At 49.3% G+C, this 21,656-nt stretch overlaps 1 protein-coding gene across 1 annotated transcript in view; it reads right to left on the reverse strand.

Moving 5' to 3' along the window:
- The window catches only part of SH3D19 (SH3 domain containing 19), a 524,308-nt gene that overhangs the window by 147,223 nt on the left and 355,429 nt on the right, over positions 1–21,656 (reverse strand). The window contains exon 8 of the mRNA XM_085641658.1: positions 5,222–5,329. Coding sequence (XP_085497784.1) covers positions 5,222–5,329 — 108 coding nt within the window. The remainder of the gene's footprint in view (positions 1–5,221; positions 5,330–21,656) is intronic.

Here is a 21,656-nt window from a genome sequence, read left to right on the forward strand (position 1 = left end):
GAGGGCGGATATAGAGATTAAAAAGAAGAGGGGAAAGAGAAGAGCCCTGCGGCACCCCACAGGTGACCGAGCGAGGGGGAGCGGAAAAACCGGAAAGGTGAACCGCTTGCGTCCTGCCTAAAAGGAAGGACGCGATCCAGGAAAGGGCAGTGCCCTGGATGCCCGCTGCGCTGACACGATCGAGAAGAATGGCATGATCGACCGTGTCAAACGAAGCGGACAGATCGAGGAGGACCAGAGCTTGGGGGAGACTAATGTCAGCTTTCCCCTTGAGTTCATCCATAACCGCCAACACCACTCCCTCAGTGGAGTGGCCTGGGCGGAAGCCCGCCTGATGGGAGGCCAAGAGGTGATTCTCCTCAAGATAGGTGGACAAGCAAGAAGTAACATAACTTTCAAGGATCTTCCCAAGATAGGGGAGCAAAGAAATGGGCCTGAAATTGGATGGAAGAGAAGGATCAAGACTAGGTTTTTTGAGAATGGGGAGAACGATAGCAGATTTAAATGAAGAGGGGACAGAGCCCAAAGTAAGGGAGGCATTAAGAAGGGCAAGAGGGGGAACGGGGCAGCTAGTGTAGAGTGTTCTAAGAATCCGTGCAGGAGCACAATCCGCAGGAGAGCCGGACTTAACTTTAGCAAGCAAATCTCAAAAAAAATGAGGAAATAGGTTGAAAATAATTAAAAGAAGAAGAGAGGGGAGAAGAAAAGGCAAAGAGTTCAGGTTGGGACACAGGAGGGATGTTAGCCTTAATAGTGAGGATCTTATCAATGAAATAATCATTGAGTAAGGAACATAGAGATTGGGATGGGACGAGGGATGTGCAAGTGCGATCAGAAGTGGCAAGGTTATGAACTAATGAAAAGATTTCACGAGATTTGTTGGCGGAGGAAATCACTCTCTCAGTGAAATATTTGGTCTTAGCCGCTAAGATGGCTCTTTTGTACTCGTTCAAGAGGATTTTGTATTTAAGCCGAAGAGTGGGGCAGTAGTTCCGTCTCCACTGGCGTTCCGAACGCCTGAGATCAAGTTTAAGATTTTTTAAATCACAGGTAAACCATTTGTGGGCGTCATAAGGTCGGACAGATTTAACCTTCTTGAGCGGGGCAACCTGATCGCAAAAGGAAGAGAGCCAGACACTGATGGCATCAGCCTGGTCTTCCAAGGACAAATCAGTCAAATGAGGGGCAGATGAGGCCAGAGAAGATGAAAGAGCATTAAAATCAGTCTGGTTCCAGCTGCGTGTCAGGATGGTTTTAGGAAGAGGAGCTTTCTCGGCAGAGCCCAAATGGATAGAAAAGGAGATCATAGAGTGATCCGACCAGACACAGGGCAGAATAGAGGTAGATGATATATTGCAGCGTGAAGACCAAATTTGATCCAGGATGTGGCCCTGGATATGGGTGGGAGCTGAAACATGAGGTTGCTAATAACTTTGGTGTAGTTTGACGAATCTTCACGAAATTTTCAAAACACGTGTACCAGTTACTTTGGCTGCCGTTTGCATAGTTTTTGGGTGATTCAACAAGCGAGGGCTGAGATAAAGGGGGATCCCAAAATGCTTTTCCACCCGCAATGTATATGGGAAATTTGCTTTTTTTTAACACAACTTCAGCCCAAACTGCTGAATGGAATTACACAAAATTTTGCAGAGAGGGAGGTAAAGAAAGAGCCCTTTTTGCTGTTGTGTGCAAATGTGTTCAGTAGCTTAGGAGTTCAATAAAGAAAGAAAAACATAGATATCTAGGGAAGCGGATCCTTCACGGATCTGACCTCGGGGTATCTGTGAAGGATCTGGGGGCAAAGAAAGGCCCCGATTGGCTGTCTACAACCTGTAAGGAAAGTTGCAGCTGCCATTCTGCTGATCAGTCAGCAAAGAACATAACGGGTCAGGATAGAAGTATCCGGAACCCACAGGACACACAGAGGGGTCTGAGAGGGACCCTTAATAGGCAATAAATAGCCCCATTTTGGGGTGGGGGGTAAACTGCGGATCCACCACAGCGCTCAGCATGTCCCTAGTGTAAATCTGCGATGCATCGGCAGATCCAAAACCCAAGGGTAAAAAAAACACTCATACACCAAACCCAGTCATGCACAGCCTATGGCCGTGTGCGGCATGGGGTTAGGTGCATGTGGGGGGTTGGCTGCAGGGCACTGCCACAGGCCAGTCTTTGCTGCCATGGGTATATTAACATATGGTAATTATATATTACTTTACAAAAAAAATCAATACAAAAAAACAAAGGTTTAAAGTGACATAGTTAGGTTGATGTTTTACCCACAGAAAACCATAGAAATTCAGCAGTTATATTTGTACTCCTAGTAACACTTATCTGCAGAAACCATCATTTGTGCCGTTAAGTAACTTTAGGCGGCGAGTTAGAATTCCTTAACATAAGTATAACTAGAACTGCAGAATTTCTATGGTTTTGTATGAGTAAAACTTCAACCTAACTAGAATGTCGCTGTAACCTTTGTTTTTTCAGTATATTATATATATATATTCTCCTTTTAGGTCTCACGCCTAGCGGTGCAGAGTGCAGCACTGCTAGCGCAGCAAGAGACTTTTTGTAGGGGGTTTGAAAACGTACCTAGGAATCGAACACGCTTGTGCGTGTGCTTTTCCTTTTGGGCCACGCTATTGGCCTTTGCGTGCTTCTTTTTAATCAAAGACAGCACGCAATTGGCCAAAGGGGGGCGCATTGCTCCGCCCATGGCCTATTGGTGTCTATTACCCGCACCGCTGCTATGTGGTTTCAATTATCGTACCCAGCCACCGGCGCGATAATTGAAACCACATGTCTCGCTGTGGCGCGCGCACGCACCACTCACGTGCTTCTTTTTTGGATCCATTTACCAGGGAAGCAAGTAAATGAAAGAAGGAAAGAGAGGTGGGCTGTTCGCGCGCACCACTCGTTTCCTTCGGCTGTTGCTAGTTACACATATCAGCGGTTTCTACTCAACACACCTACTGGTATTGAAAGGCATATACAAATTGAAATGTTAACTTAATTAGTACGATACAGCGAGAATAAACCTGCGATCTCAGACACGGAAACAGCTGTACATCAGATTGTCGAAGCCTGGGTTGACGTCCTGTCCGCTTGGGTATGGCCATATTCTCTCCTGCTTGCCTACATGGACCCTCGTGTACATCTCCCTCTTCTGCCTCTCGCCCGAAAAAAGTATAACATTCCTCTAGCTGCCCAGTCCTTACCTTAAATCGTAATAAATTACGAGCAATGTCCAGCGATGAAAGCTACCTCGCTATCCTGCGTTACTTGACGGGCCATAAGCAGCCGTATGCGCCAGGTACCACGGGTAATGCCAAACGTAAAATACGCAAGGCAGCTGCTTGCTACGTTGCTCGGGGGAACACTATCAGCGACGACTACGCGGACGTCAGTCCTTCTGCGAGTTGGAGGTGGTGCTTCTGCGTGAACGCCGATGGAGCCTGATCTGTGCAGCCCACCAACCTGTATCAGAAGCCAGACATCGAACTTGCCTGCAAACCTGGCAGCAACTTTCCCAGCGATATTGGTGGAGAGGTACGTACCCGCGGGTAGGAAGAAGGCGCTCTTATCACAGTTCAGCTCTACTATAGTGTTGAAGACTCGCGCTCCTGCGGGTTTCTGATGCGGTTTTTGTTATAGCAGGTCCCGAGATGGCACAACTGTGGCTGCTGGTTAGTGCTGGCCTGCACCGTTGCACTCCGATACCTTTGGGTCAAGTTTGCCCTATACTTTTTATGTGATTAAAATGTCCTTCTCCTCTGGCCACCCCCCATTGCTCCTCTCTCTCTCCCAGTGTTCACTCCCCCACACTTTCGTTGCTCCCTTCTTCCTTCCAAGCTGGACTGTGCAGTGCAGAGGGCAGTTAACAAGGCTTGGAATGCAGGAAGGCGCAAACCACCTACCCCTTCGTGCTGATCCATCCCGGTTGCAGCACGAAGGGGTAGGTGGTTTGCGCGGCTTCCAGCGTAGGCGGACATCCTAATAGAGATGTCATTACATAGTGCTGTAACAGATGGGGTGTCATCTTGAAGCTTACTAGGTTCGTCCCGCACATCCTTGCAGTGGTAGGTAATATCCTCCACACCATCCTTTCACATTTTATTTTAGATATGGGGCATTTTGCACACCCCATTCATTGTAGATAGTCACTTTTCACGGTCCTGACGAAACGCCAACAGATCCTTAGGACTAACCAGCGTGAAACATGTCGACCATCAAGGAGTAGAGCGCCTCTTGACCCTTGTTAGCTTGTTAGTCGCCTCTTCTCACTATTTTTAATCAAGTAGGGATCCACCTAGAATAAAATTTGCTCTGAGGATTCCTTGTTTTATTTTCACTATTTCAGAACATCTACACACACACTAGGTCCCTTACACCCACGGCACCCATACGGCAAGAACAGAAGATCTCCGGCAAAGAGCCCCTTTATGGGTGCCCGTTGGGTATTGCAGCGCCGACCCGACGAGGAGCAGACCCATATGATGAAGCATGACACCTAGCTTGCTGGGTGTGCGAGGGCCTTAGTTCCAAATGGAGGATTCCTCCTCCTCTATGGGTGCCTGGGACACTACCTGCATGTAGAGGAACTGCGTACCTCTTTTTTGCATATAACTTTGATAGGGCTAGTACGCTGGACCTCTTGAAAAAGCCCTTTTGTCCCTCTCTTTTTGTAATATAGAGGGCTAAAACACACCTGAATTCTCATGGAGTGCTTATCGAAAAAAGAAGTTCCATAAAAGTGAGCAGTGAAAGGATACAAGTCAGCTCATCAAGAGGATGTTAAACAGGCTATGCCCCAGGTGAGGGACAAACATAAGGAAAGGCAATAAGAGGAAGGAAAGCCATTGGATAAGAAGCAAGCAAATAAAAGTGGCAAACAAGTTAACTAATAGAAGCAGTGGGTGGGCTCTAAACTCATTTTAAGTTCTTGGTATAGCCTACAAAAGGTCTTTCGCAACCAGACAACGAAAGGCTTTCCCATAGGCAAGACCTAAAATAGGCAAATTAGCTACTCATGAAGTCACTAAAGATAACATTATGTTCCTTCCGCAACATTAAATGAGGTACCACGGCCTGATTGGTTCATTTGAGTAATTCGTTTTTGGTAAAGGATTCAAATTTAGAGGTTTGTTTATATTACAAATAGTTAAAGACAGACTGACATACACACACTCTTTGTTAATGCAATAGATTGTGGGATACTTACATTTACTTGGCTTGCTTGGGATTCTGATAACCGTGGGCTTGCGAAGTAAAGCAGGTGCAACTGGCTGCTCTTTCAAAGGTTCAGGTTTAGAGAAGGGAACAAAAGAATCTAGAAGTAGAGAACAGCACCTGTAATAATAACTTGTCACAAGATAATGCTGTTTACTATAACAGCCAATATAAATAAAATGTAGCTATGAACTAAAATTCTGCAAGTTATTATTTGAAAAAAATTAATATTTTCAGAAAAAACTTTGTGAGCTGATAATGAACAATACTAACAGCATATTTCACAGTATCTAATAAAACATGATGAGACAATCCTTCATAATATTTTCATAAACATTGTGACAGATATGACCCGTCGGTCTGCTAATGTGAAATTTACAGTGTAGTTTGCATTATGATTAAGTTTAGAGTGCAGATTTTTGTAATTTTAAAAACTGACAATTTAATTTTTCCACTGTCAAATAAACAATTTACAATATTTAAAAAGCTTCTGACACATTTGTGTAATAAAATCAATGCAAAGGAAGGAGGAGGAGCCTAGCGCGCATCCAAGATGGTCGCGTGAGCACAGGGCTCCCCGGACCCTTGCTGCTCCTCGGAATTTATCCTGAGAATATCCTGATGTGGTTTATGGACTCTGGCAGATGAAGACCGGCTGAGCACGTATCTCTTTTCAGAACCCGAATCGGACCTGGGAATCCTGAGTTGTCGTTGTTCGAACTTTTGGGACCCACCCGACGGAGGTGCCCGGGGCGAAGGTGAACCGTGGAGCCGTGTCGTAATTGAACAACAGCGGCTGTAGTGCGGTGCCAGTGGCTGCTCTACCACTTTCGGTTGCACTTTCGGACTTCAGGGGGCTGGCCTGCGCACGCATTTGATGTGGCGGGGTGTTTCCTTGGCCTCTGCGCGAGGCCTTGTCTCCACCTGCCACTAGTGTGCCCATCGCCTTGGGTCCCCCCGCGCCGCTATATTGTGGTCCCTGGTGAGGCGCTGGTCTGCGGTGCCGGTGCCCCTACGATTCTTGATCGGCGGTCCCCTTCGGTGTCCGTGACCACATGGGGGGCAAGGGGGGCCCCGAGGGGCGTAAGACTAAGGCCTCCCTCCGCGGGGGACCGGTCCAGGCCAACAACATGGACCGCTACACTCAGGGCAGAGGGTCCCCTGGAGCGACCACCCCCCCCCCCCCCGGATGCCGCCGGTGGTGGCACGACCGTCTCTCCGGAGCTTTCCCTGCAGGACATCATGGGCGCCATCGATGGCATCAGGGAAACCATCGCCACGCAATACGAGGCCCTGGCCCGTAAAATCGACACGGTGGCAATCGATGTCACCTTAATTCGGGCAGATCTCTCCAAAACTAACGAGAGGGTTCAGGCTCTCGATGTGCGGACCTCCACCCTTGGTGCGGATGTGTCGGACCTGCAGGCCGCGCTTGGTGACATTAAGGCGGTCAACGATCAGATGGCCCGGCGGCTGGAGGACTTCGAGGGACGGGCCCGACGCAACAACATCCGTGTCATAGGCGTACCGGAGTCCTCCGACAACCGCCCGGTTGACCTCCTGGTCGAGGAACTCATCCTTCAACAGTTGGCCCCTGCAGGCCTAAGTAAGTTCTTTGCCGTGGAGCGGGCCCATCGAGTTCCGGGCGGTCGGCCACGGCCGGGGGCCCCCCCGAGGCCTATCGTGGCCAAACTGTTCCACTATATAGACAGAGATGCAATTCTGCAGGCCTCACGGGTCCACGGCCCGGTTCGTCATGAGAACTCATCCATTAACTTTTATCCGGACTTTACCCAAGTTGTCCAGAAACAGCGGATGGGATTCCAGGGGGTGAAGCGTCGTCTCCGTGAACTGGGCCTAAAGAACTCTATGCTCTACCCTGCAAAACTCCGAGTGGAACATGAGGATCGGACTGCCTTTTTTGACTCTCCTGTGGCCGTGAGTGACTGGCTGGACTCGCTGCCGGACAGAGGTGGCCGCCCCGGGCCCTCTGCAGGCGCCGAAGGTGACGGGTCCCCTTTGGAGTGACTTTTGGTCCTTGATTTTGCCGTTTTGCATTGTTCAGCTGGGTTTTACTTCTTTTGTTCATTTTGTCTCACTAGGACCTGTGTGGGGGGCGGGCGGGGACGGGTCCCTTTCCTCCTCCGGGGTCTTTTCGTAGAATGGGGTTATTAGGGCGACAGGCACACTGCAAGTTGGGGGGGTTTTCTGGCCCGCAGGGGTGCAGGGTGGGGGGAGTTGGGTTTGGGGGGGGGGTTGGGGGGAGGGAGGGGTTGTTTTGCTGTGTGTTTTTTGTTCGCAGGGCGAGGTATTGATTTTTGTCCAGATTCGGGAACTGTGCTACTGACTGGGGGGCCTTTGATCTATTGGAGGGGATGGGGGGGGACGGGTTGAGACTGATGTCATGGAACGTCAATGGGTTGGGGGATCGTATCAAACGGGGTGTAGTACTGCAGTATTTGCGTCGTCTGACTCCTGATGTGGTGTTTATCCAGGAGACGCATCTGGTTGGCAATGTTTGTCATGCAATGAACAGGGGGGGATACCGCCTCGTGGCCCATTCTGGTTTCACAACTGGTTCCAGGGGGGCGGGCATTCTCCTGCGATCCTCACTTCCGTTGGATATCACTAGGGTAATCTCGGATGACAGAGGGCGCTGTGTGTGTCTGACTGGGAGGTGGGAGGGGCAGCCCCTTTCCCTGGTCTCAGTTTACGTCCCCCCGGGCCTCCAGAACTCCACCTTCGCGGACTTGGGTCGAATGCTGCTTGAACATCCGGATGGTCTTTTGCTTATGGGCGGGGACTTTAATTCGGTGGTTTCGGGTGACCTGGATCGTCACCCACCCAGGGCCCTCCCCGCTGCCCAGGCATGGCTTGGTGGACTGCTGGAGACCTTCGGCCTGGTGGATAGTTGGAGATTAATGCATCCGACCCAATGTCAGTACACCTTTCACTCTGGGGCGCATGGGAGTCTTTCTAGGTTAGACTATTTCCTTATGCCCGCGGCACAGACTGGTCGGATTCGAGAGGTTAGGCACCTGGCGCGGGGTATTTCCGATCATTCCCCGCTGTGGCTGCTCTTTGACACCGAGTCGCGGTCTGCAGGGCGGATCGCTCCCATTAACCCGTGGTACCTGCGAGACCCTACGACTCGCGACAGCCTGGTTAAGGCTATGGACCAATACTTCCTTGAAAACGAGGGGTCGGTGTCGTCCGCAATGTCCCTGTGGGAAGCCTTTAAAACCGTAATCCGCGGACACGCCCTCTCCCAGATAGTGGTGGCTAAGAAGCTCAAGAGTGAGGCAGTGGTGAAGCTGGAGACTGACATCTCGGGGCTGGAGTCGGCCTTGGAGACGGGTGTCACTCCGGACGGGCTCCATGCCCTCAGCCTGAAACAGTTTGAATACAGGTCTCTTGTCACTGACGCTGCCAAAACGATGCATAGGGAGCAGCAGGGTCGATTGTATGATGCCGGGGACAAGGCGGGAAAGTTGATTGCGTGGCTGGATAAGAAGGAGAGAGTGAATCGTGTGGTCCCGGAGCTGCGTGTCTCGGATGGAGTGTGTGTGACTGAGCCTGGTGAGATTGTGGAATGTTTCGCTGACCACCTCCGGGCCGTGTACTCCCCGGTGACTGATAGGGATGAAGAAGACTCTTGCCTTCTGCTGAGGGATATTGCTTTGCCCGGCCTGTCCGTCGAAGACCGTGAGCAGCTGGACGCCCCCTTGTCTGTAGATGAAATTGCAACTGCGATTCGGTCCCTTCGTTCGGGCAAGGCGAGGGGTCCCAACGGGCTGCCTATTGAATTATATAAGTTGCGCCCGGATAAACTCGCGCCCTTCCTCCGTCGTATGTTTCAGGAGTCCCTTGAGGCAGGCTCCCTTCCTGACGACCAGCGTCTGGCTATGATAGTCGTGATCCCCAAGGACGGTAAGCCACGAGACCGCTGTGCCTCCTACAGGCCTATTTCACTGCTAAATGCAGAGCCTAAAATCCTGGCTAAAGTCCTTGCCAATCGTTTGTTGAGCGTCATCTGCGATTTGATTCATCCTGATCAATGCGGCTTCATCCCTCACCGTAACACCGCTCTTAACTTGCGGCGTCTTCACGGCGCCCTCGCCAGGGCGGAGTACCTCTCCGAACCAGCCGTGCTGGTTTCTTTAGACGCCACGATGGCCTTTGACACCATCGAGTGGCCATTCCTCTGGGCTGTCTTGACCAAATTCGGCTTTGGGGAGGGATTTCTTGGCTGGGTGAAGCTTCTTTACACAGGACCCATGGCTCAGGTGGTGGTTAATGGGCGGGTCTCTCGGCCCTTCGCTCTCGGTAGGGGTACGAGGCAGGGGTGCCCGTTGTCCCCTCTGCTCTTTGCTCTTGCCTTGGAGCCGCTCGCTGCTTGGCTCCGCTGGGAGCCCTCGATCAGAGGGATCCGGTGGGCCCCGGGCTTCGAGGATCGGGTCTCGTTGTATGCGGACGATATTCTCCTGTATCTCACCTCGCCGCGGCAGTCGCTTGATGTTCTCTTTGATGTTCTGACTTCCTTTGGGAGAAATTCGGGTCTAACGATCAACTGGTCTAAATCCTGTGTCTATCCTATCTCCGGTGACCCTCCTCTCTTGCCGCCTCGGCTTCCGATCCAATTATCTCTGTCCGGCTTTAAATACTTGGGAATATACGTCTCGATGGACCCGGTGGCTCGCTATGAGCAGAATCTCCTGCTTCCACTTCGGCGTTTGAGGGAGGACACGGCTAGGTGGTGTAGGCTGCCCTTGTCCCCGCTGGGTCGGGCAGCACTGTTTAAAATGATGTCCCTTCCCAGATTCCTCTATGCACTTCAGAACTCCTTCGATGTCATTCCTGTGTCCTACTTTCGGGAGGTGGAGAGCCTGCAGAGGAGACTGGTGTGGGACGGGCGGGCGCGTATCGCTCTGGCAAAGCTTACTCTCCCCTGGTACGACGGGGGCATCGCGCTTCCCGACATTCGCAGGTATTATTGGGCCTCACAGCTATCGGCCATTAACCATGCCACGTATGCGCCTGGCTTGAATCCGGCGTATGAGATGGATAAATTCCTGCTTCCCGGCGGAAACTATAACAGGGCACTTTACTCCAGCTTGGCTGGACGGACCCTCACGGGCCCTACTAAGATTGCGGTACGGATCTGGAAGGCGGCCAATGTAGCCATGGGCTGGAGTGAGCGATTAACATGTGCTACTCCTCTGTTTGCCTCCGACCGCCTGGGAAGCCTCTGGACAACGAAGGGGTTTGAACGTTGGGACACGATTGGTATTAGTAGAGTGGGAGACTTATGGATTAAGGGTGCGGTTAAAACATTCGCGGCGCTCCAGAGCGAATACGAACTTACGGAAAGGGAGTTCTTCCGCTACGCCCAGATTCGGCATGCCCTGCTCTCTGTTTTTGGGGAGGGGACCAAGATCCCGGCTTCTTCGCCCCTCGAGGACCGCATACTCGATGGTCATGTCCCCGACAGTACTATCTCTTTAATTTATAAAAAACTTATCAATAGTCGGGCTGACCTCTTGGTGCGCCTCCGGGAGGCGTGGACGGGGGATGAGGTGGAACTGGACGACGAGGACTGGCAGTCCGCACTGTCGTCCCCCAAGGAAGTGGCCATTCCAGCCCGTCTACGCCTGGTCCAGCTTAAGATTCTCCACCGGGTGTATGTGACGGGTCCCCGTTTGGTCTCGATGGGATTTTCTGAAGACGGGCTCTGTAAGCGGGGATGTGGACTCAGTGCCACCTTTCTCCATATCCTTTGGGAGTGTCGCGAGGTGGCGGAATACTGGCGCCGGGTTCATGTGGTCATGGGACAAGTCACCGGGGTTGCGCTGCTGCCGGAGGTGCGTCGCTGTGTCCTGAATGTGTGGGAGCCCAATGATTATAACGCGGCTCAGACTCGGTGGGCGGCCCTGGGGAACATGATTGCCAAGAGAGATATAGCGCAGCTTTGGGGTTCCCAGCGGCCTCCCACCGTGTCCGTATGGAAGGAGAACATGGACTGGTGCATGTTCAGGGAGAAGACTGTGTATGTGGCTCGTGGTAAACCGGGGGCATGGGGTAGAATCTGGGGGCAATGGAACGCGTATCGTGGGGGTATCTGTATTCCCCCCCTAGTGGACACCGATATTGCTTTGTCCCCCTGACCCTTGATGGTTCCTTGCGACTTTTGGAATAACCGAATATAGACGTTCCTCTCCCGTGACCCCCCCCCGACCTATCAGTACTCCTTCCTCTTGATAGCTATTTGAAGGTCTGAAGTAGAATCCCCCGGATGTAGCCTGACCCACATTTTTTGCCCTTATGCCTCGCCTTTTGTTTTTATTTGTTATTTATGTTAAACCTATGTATCCTGCTTCCCTAGGACTATCCGGAGCCATGTACGGGGATGGACCCCGGGAGTCGACTACTGCCTTAACATCTGTATGATCCTTTCTGAATCTAGCGGCCGGCCCTGGTGGTTGTAGGCCCATGTTTGTAATTGATTTATTGTTCAATAAAATTTTCAAAAAAAAAAAAAAATAATAATAAATCAATGCAAAGATGAGGCTAGATAAAAAGGAGTGATGAAACAGACATTGGGTACTACCCAACTTCTGAAGGATTGATGTGTTGTGTTCTAGTGATGTTATCTTCTAGCTGCATTTTCCAAACTGCACAGCAGAAGGTAAGAAATAATGTCAATTTCGGTCAATGAACACAGAACATTTTTTAAAAGAAAGATGGGGCTGGGAGATAGAGGAAACTAAAAGGCTTCTTCTCAGTTTTGCTGGGTGGGAAAGACTTCTCGTTCAGCTACATTACCACTTGGCTGTACTTCGCTAACGACCTGTTTGCGGCAGGCCTACTCCTGTCGGCTACCCATGGGGATTAAGGAGTGAAGGGGTATGCAAGGAGTTGGAGGGAGGATAGAACATAGATGGGGTGGTCAGGGCAAGCTATTACAATTCAGATGATATTTTGTTTGAGATGAACAGTGTTTATCTTTCTGGCGTGCTCCGGGGTCACGATGAGGCATAGATGGAGTGGACACAGAAGCAAGAGTAGGTCAAGTAAATTGCTGCAAAGCATATAGTTACATACAGATACTTTACAAATATATATATATATTACTATTCTAGTAAATGTGAGGAAACCCGGAATAGCAGAGTTAAGAAATATAGATCAACATACACACATTGTTCGGATCAGAGCTGGCCTCTGCTCAGAGAGCGCTCTGGGCGAAACCAAATATGGCAGTCCCTCCCACCTCTTCAATTGTCTATATGTTGAAAGTTTTGGAGGAGTAGAAGGAAGGTGAGGGGTGCAAGAATAAGGAGCATCATTAAAAGAAACACAAAAAGCAGTCCACCCGGGTGCCAGCAACCTTCAGAAAAAGTGTTTCAACACACTTTTCTTTGGACCTAAGTGGGAGGAAGACTGCTGTAGGGAGCTCCAGCACCCATCTGGAGGTCAGCGGCACACACACGCGCTAAAGGCCAGCCCTAGTTAGGAACATGACTGATTTGAATCAAAAGATGCAGTGGTCTGACAAAAAACAATCAGAGGACAGCATGAAACAGAGAGAGGGGGAGAATGCAGATAGAACATTAGAGAGGAAACTGGGCTAAGAGGAATGCTGCACAATAACTAATAGCAGAAGATCATGCAATGCATGCCTAAAACTACCATATCTACTCCCTAAATTACTATAATACAAATTTACTGCAAACACGATATCAAGCTTCTACAATACCTATGTAGAAAAGAGTCATGCAAGTGCTAACATCCTTACAGTGCTTAAACTTATCAAGTCGTGGATAGGCGGATGAGCCTTCTCAGTTCACGCAGCACAGTTGTAGAACTCTCCCCTTCATGCTGACCTCCATCAAAACCTAGCTTTACACTTTTTAAGATGTGTCTATAGGATTCTTGGGTACTGCCAGACAACCATACCGATTCATTCAGGTCTCCGAGTGGTAATAATAATGCGGCAAAGTCATACTGCATACTCAAAAGACAAACCAACAGAAAACGCAAGCCTGTGAGTGGAGACAAGTCGCACTCAAGTAGTGAGGTCTGGGCAGATCAAATGCTACTTGTAGCCACTTGATCATCCGAGCAAACAGAAATCATGACATCAGTTACTGGCAAGATCTGTGTTCTAAGTGCTATATTTCAGTGGGCTCGTAGCTACATGCAATTAAGGTTGACACACAGTGTTTGATTACATCATAAGCATACATGAGCATACTCGACTATTTGGGGGGGAATTCTTCACATTGTTGAGTACTATCAAATTACCAGTTTTCCGAAGTAGGTCATTGTACTTACTTCCTCACCTGGTCCACAAGAAATGTCATATTTATTGCATTTCCTACCAACCAGATAACCAGGAGTTGGGAGGGAACTGGAGTCGCCTGTGAAAAAACTTTGGAAATGGTGTGGTGCAAAAAAATCAGTAAGCATGCACATAGGTGTGTTGCAGTCTTGTTCTTCCTTCAGCAAATGAAGGCTGAGCCAAACTAGAGACCAATGTAGATTTAGCCCTCAAAAACCAAGTTGCTCCTCCCTATCTATATTCTAGTACTGTGAAGAAAAAATGGATACAATCTGAAATTATGAAGACATTCTGTTATAACACATCACTGCTTTTCGTTACCTCACAATGTTGAGCTATTTGGTGTTTAAAGTGGTAGGGGACCTTGCTAAGTAAAAACATGCAGATGTGACCACTTTGACTGATGTGGTATGACAGTGATGTTCAACTGTGTAGTTTTTTGGTCGCTGGTGTTTCGGTAGATCACAATCACACTAAAATAATCATTGACAAAGACAAACTTGTTGGTTTTATATAGTTAAACTGTTTTGTACTGCACTCTGTTGGGCTAGGAAAGAAGATGCAGTGGGTTACTGTCTGGAGAGAAAAGTTGACAGGCTGCAGTGTTGGCCCCTTGTGGCGGGAAGGAAGACACAAATCACCCCATTTCGACATACTTGTGCATTAATTAAGCCACATTGTCCAACAAGGCCCCCCCCCAGATAGCTAGTGACCAGGAATGAGTCAAACAAACCAAGGCAAAGCCAAGGGTCCTACTCCACCATTTTCAACAGCTACCTAAAAGTGCGCTCCCCTGGGATACTATTGAAGTTTTAGATCAGACCCTTGAAAAGTGTGGTGCAATTCACAGTTATTTGTTACATGGTGTGTTTTTATATGGTACTATGTTGGTGGAAAGTAGAATCTGCTGTTGTAGTCTATCTGTTGCTTTGTTTTCAGTGATTAGGCTTTTCCACTCTTTTGCTGCGTGAACACAAAGAGCTTTATAATGAAATGTACAGAAGTGAATGATAGTTTTGAGGAACGCAACAAAAGTTGATACATTCTACTCATAATTAAAAAAAAAAAAAAAAAAAAAAAAGGGGGTCTTGTTAGTGCCAAACTCGTTTTTTTGGTTGTTGTTTTTTTTAAGTGTGGTGAATTTTAAGGCGATTTCTTCAAGTGAAAAATGTTGATTGTTTGCTTGGATTTGACTTAGCATTGTTGAGAGAACAGTTTTGGCTCGTGATTTTAATCCAAACGTCACCTCGGTCAACTTCTCAAGACCAAAATTATGATGATATCGAAGCAGTGTTATGAACCAGAGGTCAAAGCTGGAAGGATCGGAGGGCCACAATGTCCCCATACTATTGTTTTATTACTTGAGAAAAACTGTCCCCTACTATGGCGCCGATTCCGATGTCAGACGGACTCAGGTCCGTCCGACATTGGTCAGGAGCCGTAACCGACCGACAGATGTCGTCGGTTACAGCCCTGCTAGTACGATGCGACCGAACAGGGTTCGGTCGCTTTCGTATACAAGACAATGCAGGCATGCATTCCGAGCGGAATGCATTCCTGTATCCTTGAAAGCAGGGTTGCAGTTCATCCCTGCACCCTGTGGGCGGCACCCCAAGGTGCCAGCCACTGGGTGCAGGGATCCACAGAGGGGCACTATAGGTGACCCCAGGCTGCCATTTGGCAGCCTCGCACCCATGGGGGCCCTACTGGGGTCCCCCAAAGACAGTTTACGACTGCCTTTTCGTGCCGGAAAAACCGGCACAAAAGGCAGTGAAAAGCTGCCATCGTACTCCCTCGGTCGCAAAGAGTAAGGAGTACTGGGAGATGTCCGGACGGGCGGACGGGCTCTCCGTGCCTGTCGTCCGCAATCCGGAAATCAGTGTCGGATTCCTTTCCGATCGAGCCCTTCGGAGTGACTCGGTCGGAAAGGAATCCGGTCAACATGATCCGAATCGGCCCCTATGTGTTAAAACGCAACGAACGGTTAATTTTGACATTTGAGATGCCTCAGCTGAAGTAGAGGGAGAGAGTCTCCTATGATGTGAATCCGGGGGGGTGGGGGGGGGGGGGGGGGAGGGGAGGGAGTGGGGGCAGACGGCTGAACAAGAAACAAGCCTACTTGCCAGGATGCCTTCTGCCCGAAAGAAATGTAAATGTGCGTATTTAGTTAACCTGTAAATGTAAAGGCTGCTCGGAAGCAGGTATTTGCTTTAATTGATGGAGTCACTTGAAGAGTATTCTTTTTGGGAAGTATTGTATGGTGCCCTTAAGAGCTGTGGGGTACATGCTTTTAATGGACAGCTATAAAGAAAATGATTGCACTAGGTACGGTCTGCAGGTTACACAGAGCTATATTTTGGAGCACGTTTTTTAACTTAATCCTAAATCTTTTTGTGCACTTTGTGACAATCTATCTTTTACTGTGTGTAAAGGAAGTTTAAAATAATGATGTACATATTAAAGATGCTTTCTTTCACAGGCTGGGACCTTGTAACACTAAAAAACACATCACTATTTCCCACTGCATTAACCAGAATTCAATTCTGTGCCTCTCTGGTTACACACAGATATCTGCAGTGACCGCATAAGCCAACAGAGGATTCAAAACCTAAAATATTACATCTCTCACTGATTAGTTTTTTTATATTTAATTATAGTTAAGTTGTGTGTTATTTTACATGCAGCTACTTAAAGGTGTAAGACCAACAAAAACGTGACAGAATACCCAATGACCCCCACATTCATTGGACTCAGGATCACAGTTCCCATACTTTTGTTAAGCACTTCGACCACTGCTGGTGACAGACGAAAGGGGTGGGGAGACTCCCCAGGCAATATATATTAGGCTGAGGGGAATGGTGTGTTCTAAAGCTTACTGGACAGTAAGATTGGTCAGATTGTCCTACTTGCCTTTTCCATAACGGTCTGAAAAATTGAAGAGGTCCTGATACCACAATGAAAAGCTCTAGTGGGGAATTTTAGAAATATATTTAGGGCTTCAAGTGGGCCGCGTCCTGCCTGTGCTCAGCACCGGCAGCTCTTAAAAGCAGGCAGGTGCTGAGACAGGTCCCCATCGGGCTCTCCATTTTTGCTGTCATCCTCAAGGTGAAAAAAACCTCTTATCTCTGCAGCAGTACCACTCTTCACTACCTTTGATGCAACTTCAAAGAAACTCGTTATAGTTCTTTCACAGTCTCATTTCAGGACTGAAGCATTTACAATATTATATACAAAAAAGCCATAGTTGTTGCTTATTTATCTTATGCAACTAACAACCATTGACAAAGACAATAGTCTTGGCTTGCTGTAGGTATGTTACCTGTTGTATCACATATCTGGATGCAATGACAGAAACAGCAAAATACCAGTCCAGCGGTCCACTATGATCAGCACAGATTTTTATCTTATGTGTTTTAAGCCACGCCCTTAATTACATCGGCCACGCCCCTTTGAAACAGTCCTCAGTTTTTTCATCCCACTTAAAGCCCTGGAAATATGGATGATTTGCAGGAATCTTGGGAGAAAATGGATACGTTGATTTTGAAGATTCCAATCTGCCTATGTTCCTCAAACATTTATGTGCAGTAGAATAATTTAGGCTCACTCTCCTACGTGATGCTCACTCCGTTTCACTCACCGGACCGCATTTTCTAAATTCTTTTCTCGCGTCTGCAGTTTCGTATATTTAGAGTGGTCCAATGCACTATGAAGCAGTCATAAAGTGGCATGTAGGCAGTACGGAATACGCCCACTGAAATAAACAGTTTATCGTACTTTCAGGTGCACAAACTAATCCTCAAGTAAAAGAGCGTTACAGTGTTTGTCGTAGTTCAAATAAAAACACCTTACACTGATTTTTAAAATGCTCTGCGGGCAACTAAAAAACAAGCGTGTATGTATAGGGAAAATTAGATAAGCTCGAAAGTGAAGTGCCGCCTTGTTTGGAGTCAGCCAAGGGGGTCTGGGGGGGCAGCCGAGCCCACGAGGTCTTCCGCCCGGGCAGTTTGGGAGGGGGAGGGACGGCCGGCACCGGCCAATTTTTGGTTAATTATTTGGGCTCTGGGGGAAATAGCCCAAAGGCGGTTTATAGCCCAAAGGCTATGATCGGACGTTCGTTGTGGTGAGACGATGATCGGACATTCGCGGGAGGACATTTTGCTTCAGTGCCGGTGCCAAGACGGGGATCGGACTTTCCTGCATCGGTGGTGACTCCGGTGGTGATTTCTGGATCAGCGACGCTCGTGGTCCTTCCCAGCACCAAGAGAAGGACATGCCGGATGACTGACCCTCATGATCCCTGCCAAGCAGCCAGCCAGCAAGTCGACCTGGTAAGCGCCATTTTCTATCCTTTGCGATAGATGGGCCCTGCTTCCTTGCTTTACTTATCTTGTATACCGATTTTTGCTTGATTGCTTGCTTAATTTGCTGTGTTTATATTCTGATTACAATGTATTATTGATGCAGTCTGCTTGATTGATTTTTATTCAGATTGCAATTTATCATCTAGTTCTGATTTTCGGCTGGAGACTCGCTTTCCGACCCGCTCCGTCCTCTTTCCCACTCCTCTAAGGTGCTGGGCCTGCGTCTCCCTGGCTTGACCGGGGCCAGGCTGCGCACCGCAGTGGAGAGGGACTGAGAGTCCATACCCTGTGCGGCTGAATCCCAAAGCTCGGCCTTCGCCCTCTGGCTCGACCGGCTACCCAAGGCGCTCCACTGCACCCCCACCAAGCAGCACCAACCATGGAGGCAGACGTCACGGCTCAATCCGGCAACACCGAAGACGACATGGAATGGAACACTAAGGCAAAGAGAGGACGTGACTCGTGCCCGAGCTCACCAGAAAATGCAGCAAAGCTTGCCCACGCACCCCCCCCACAAGCAACGCGATTCCAACCACAAACCGCTATCTGGTTCCCCAAAGTACCCTGGACAATGACGCCCACCCTCAGGACTACCCGGCATCTGAACCCGGGACCTCTTCATGTCCCACAAAGCGACTATGGATCCCTCCCATCAACCTGAAGAACTTAGCCACCCACAAGGTCCTCGTGGAGCTACTGGAGGAACACTGCACCTCCACCTTCACAATCAAGCCCCGGCAGGACCACGCCAAGATCATGTTCACCACATCGGAGGACTACAGGAACGTGACCAGCATGCTTACAGAACAGAAAATGGAGTACCACACCTTTTCACTGACCGCTGCAAAAGCCCAGCGCTTTGTAATACAGGGGCTCCCAGCAAACGCATCCCTTGGGCACATCACTCAGGACTTATCGGAACTTGGACTTCCAGTCAAAACTATAACGCAGATCGCCTCTCCAGCGGACAAGAACAAGAAGTTTCCCCTCTATGTGGTAACCCTGTCGGCAAGGATGGGAAGCCAGCAGACCTCTCAGCAGTCACACGGCTCTGCAGTTGCACCGTCACCACAGAAGCACCTAGAGGGAAACTAGGACCGGTCATGTGCTACAACTGCCAGCACATGGGGCACACCTCTGCTTTCTGCCACCAGAAGCCAAAGTGCTTACGCTGTGGAGGCGAGCACACCTCTAACCAATGCACTAGGAACCGAGAAACCGAACCAGCAATATGTGCTAACTGCACAGGACCCCACCCAGCAAGCTATCGCTGCTGTCCCTACCTGCAGAAGGCAAAGAAGGATGGACCGCGCAAACCACCCCAACCACAACAGTCTATCCCCACACTCAACTGCAACGGACCAGGGACAAAGGAAGACTTACAAACCTGCATTGGCACACAGGATCCCAACTGGCAATCCAACCAACAGCCATAGCGACACGCGTGTGGATGGAAGAACATACGCAGTAGTAACAGGACCCAAATAGGACAGCCCACCACCAACACCATCACCACCACCAACTGCCCCAGCACCATCCTGTGAAATAGGCTCAGCCATCAACTCATCACGAATATTGCGAAAACAGTCGCAGACATGAACATCCACCCCGTGGTGACAATGGTGGCGAATCTCATCGCCGGACTTTTCCACGGTGAAGAAAACCCCCGCAATGGCAGCAAAATCTAAAGGAAAGTCCCTCTTCTTGATGTGGAATGCTAACAGCATTCAGAAGAAAACTGCAGAACTCCTGCACCTGATGGAAACTATGGATGTGAGTATAGCGCTAATCTCCAAGACCCATCTCCAAGGTAGCCAGAAGCTCAACTTAGAAAACTACAGGGTGTACCGCACAGATCGCACCACCGGAGCCAAGGGCGGAGGAACAGCGGTGATTTGTCAGCACAAAAGTGAAGCACCACGAGATCTCACTACCACCAGTGGGGAGTATTGAAGCAACTGGCATACAGATCCATCTGCAGGCCCCCTATGGCTGATTGCCGCCTACTCACCCCCAGGCAAGCTAAGCCCAAAGGACTTGGATGCTTTATTGGGCCCCAGCATCCCAACATTAATTGGCGGAGACCTAAATGCCAAGCACCAGTGCTGGAACTCTCGCACGGTAAACAGCAAAGGACACACTCTACTTGCCCACTCAAAGAAGGAGGACTTTGTAGTGGCTGGCCCAACTCAACCAACACACTATCCAGGCACTGCAATGCATAAACCGGATGTTCTGGACACTGTCGTCATGAAGAATCTCTCCCAGTCTCTGGAGCTGGAAACCTTAACAGCACTGACGTCCGACCACAACCCAGTGTTGATCACAGTTGGTGACGTGCTTGAAGACCAGCAAAAGGGCACCAGACAACTACAAGAAGGCAGACTGGAGCCTATACAAGAGAAGCCTGGAGGAGACACTGGTCCCTGGCCCCATACGCTGCATTGAAGACATTGACCAGGCGGTTCACCACTTCACAGCTGCAGTCCACACTGCCATCGAGCGCAGCGTTCCCGAGCAGAAACTCCAACGCTGCTCTATCTACGACTTCCCGAAGGGCATCAAGCAGTCGATGGCTGACAAGAACAGAGCCCGGAGAGAGTGGCAAAGGAATCGCACCCCCGACCTGCTGAAGAAGTACAATGAGCTGACAAGACAGCTGAAGATGCAAATAAGCCAGCACAGAGGTGAAAAGTGGAAAGCAGCTACGGCTAACTTAAAGGACTCGGACAACTCTCTCTGGAGAATGACCCGACGCTTGACTGGGAAGAAGGAACCAAACCCACCGATACAAGGGAAGACTCACTTGGCATGCAGCAACAGGGACAAGGCTGAGGTCTTCGCTGACACGTTGGAGGCATCCTTCAGGCCTAACCAGGTAAGCAAACTGGCAGCAGAAGTCGAGCAAGAGGTCGATAAGCACCACCGGGAGCACCCACCAGAAACAGAAGCTGCAAACATTAAGGAATGCTCAACAGGCGAGTTACTGGCCCTGGTAAAGACACTAAAAAACGGCAAGGCACCAGGAAAAGACAGAATAGCCAACCAAGACAACAAGATGCTCCCAGATTCCGCAGTGGATCACCTTGCTGAGATATTCAACACGTGTATGCAGCACCAGTATTTCCCTAATGCATGGAAAGAAGCAAGAGTCATTGTATTCCCCAAGGCTGAGAAACCACTACGAGATCCTGCAAATTACCGCCCTATAAGTCTATCTGGCCTATCAAAGCTCTTCGAAAAAGTTATCCTTCCCCGTCTTGTGGACTTTACGACAAGCGAAAACCTCCTCGCCAAAGAACAGTTTGGGTTCTGGAAAGACCACTCAACCAATCACCAACTCCTTAGAGTTGTGGACATAATCAGCCATGGATTCAACATCAACAAGTCTACTAGAGTAGTCTTTCTGGATGTAGCCAAAGCATTCGACCGAGTATGGCATGAGGGACTGCTTTACAAACTTATCAAGCTCAAGTTTCCAAGCTACCTGATTAAACTGCTGTCTAGCTACTTTTTAAAACGGAACTTTCACGTGGCGGTACGAGACGAATGCTCAGCGTCACGCCCAATCCTTGCTGGAGAGCCTCAGGGATCAATCCTAGGACCATTCCTCTTTAATATATGCACAAACGACATCCCCACGGACCTAAAGAAGACTGATCTTGCTCTTTACGCCGATGATGTTGCAGTCCTCTCCCAATCCTTCAGCGAAAAGGAAGTGGCTAAGA

Source organism: Triturus cristatus, chromosome 2_2 (assembly GCF_964204655.1).
Source record: "Triturus cristatus chromosome 2_2, aTriCri1.1, whole genome shotgun sequence".
Taxonomy (NCBI): domain Eukaryota; kingdom Metazoa; phylum Chordata; class Amphibia; order Caudata; family Salamandridae; genus Triturus; species Triturus cristatus.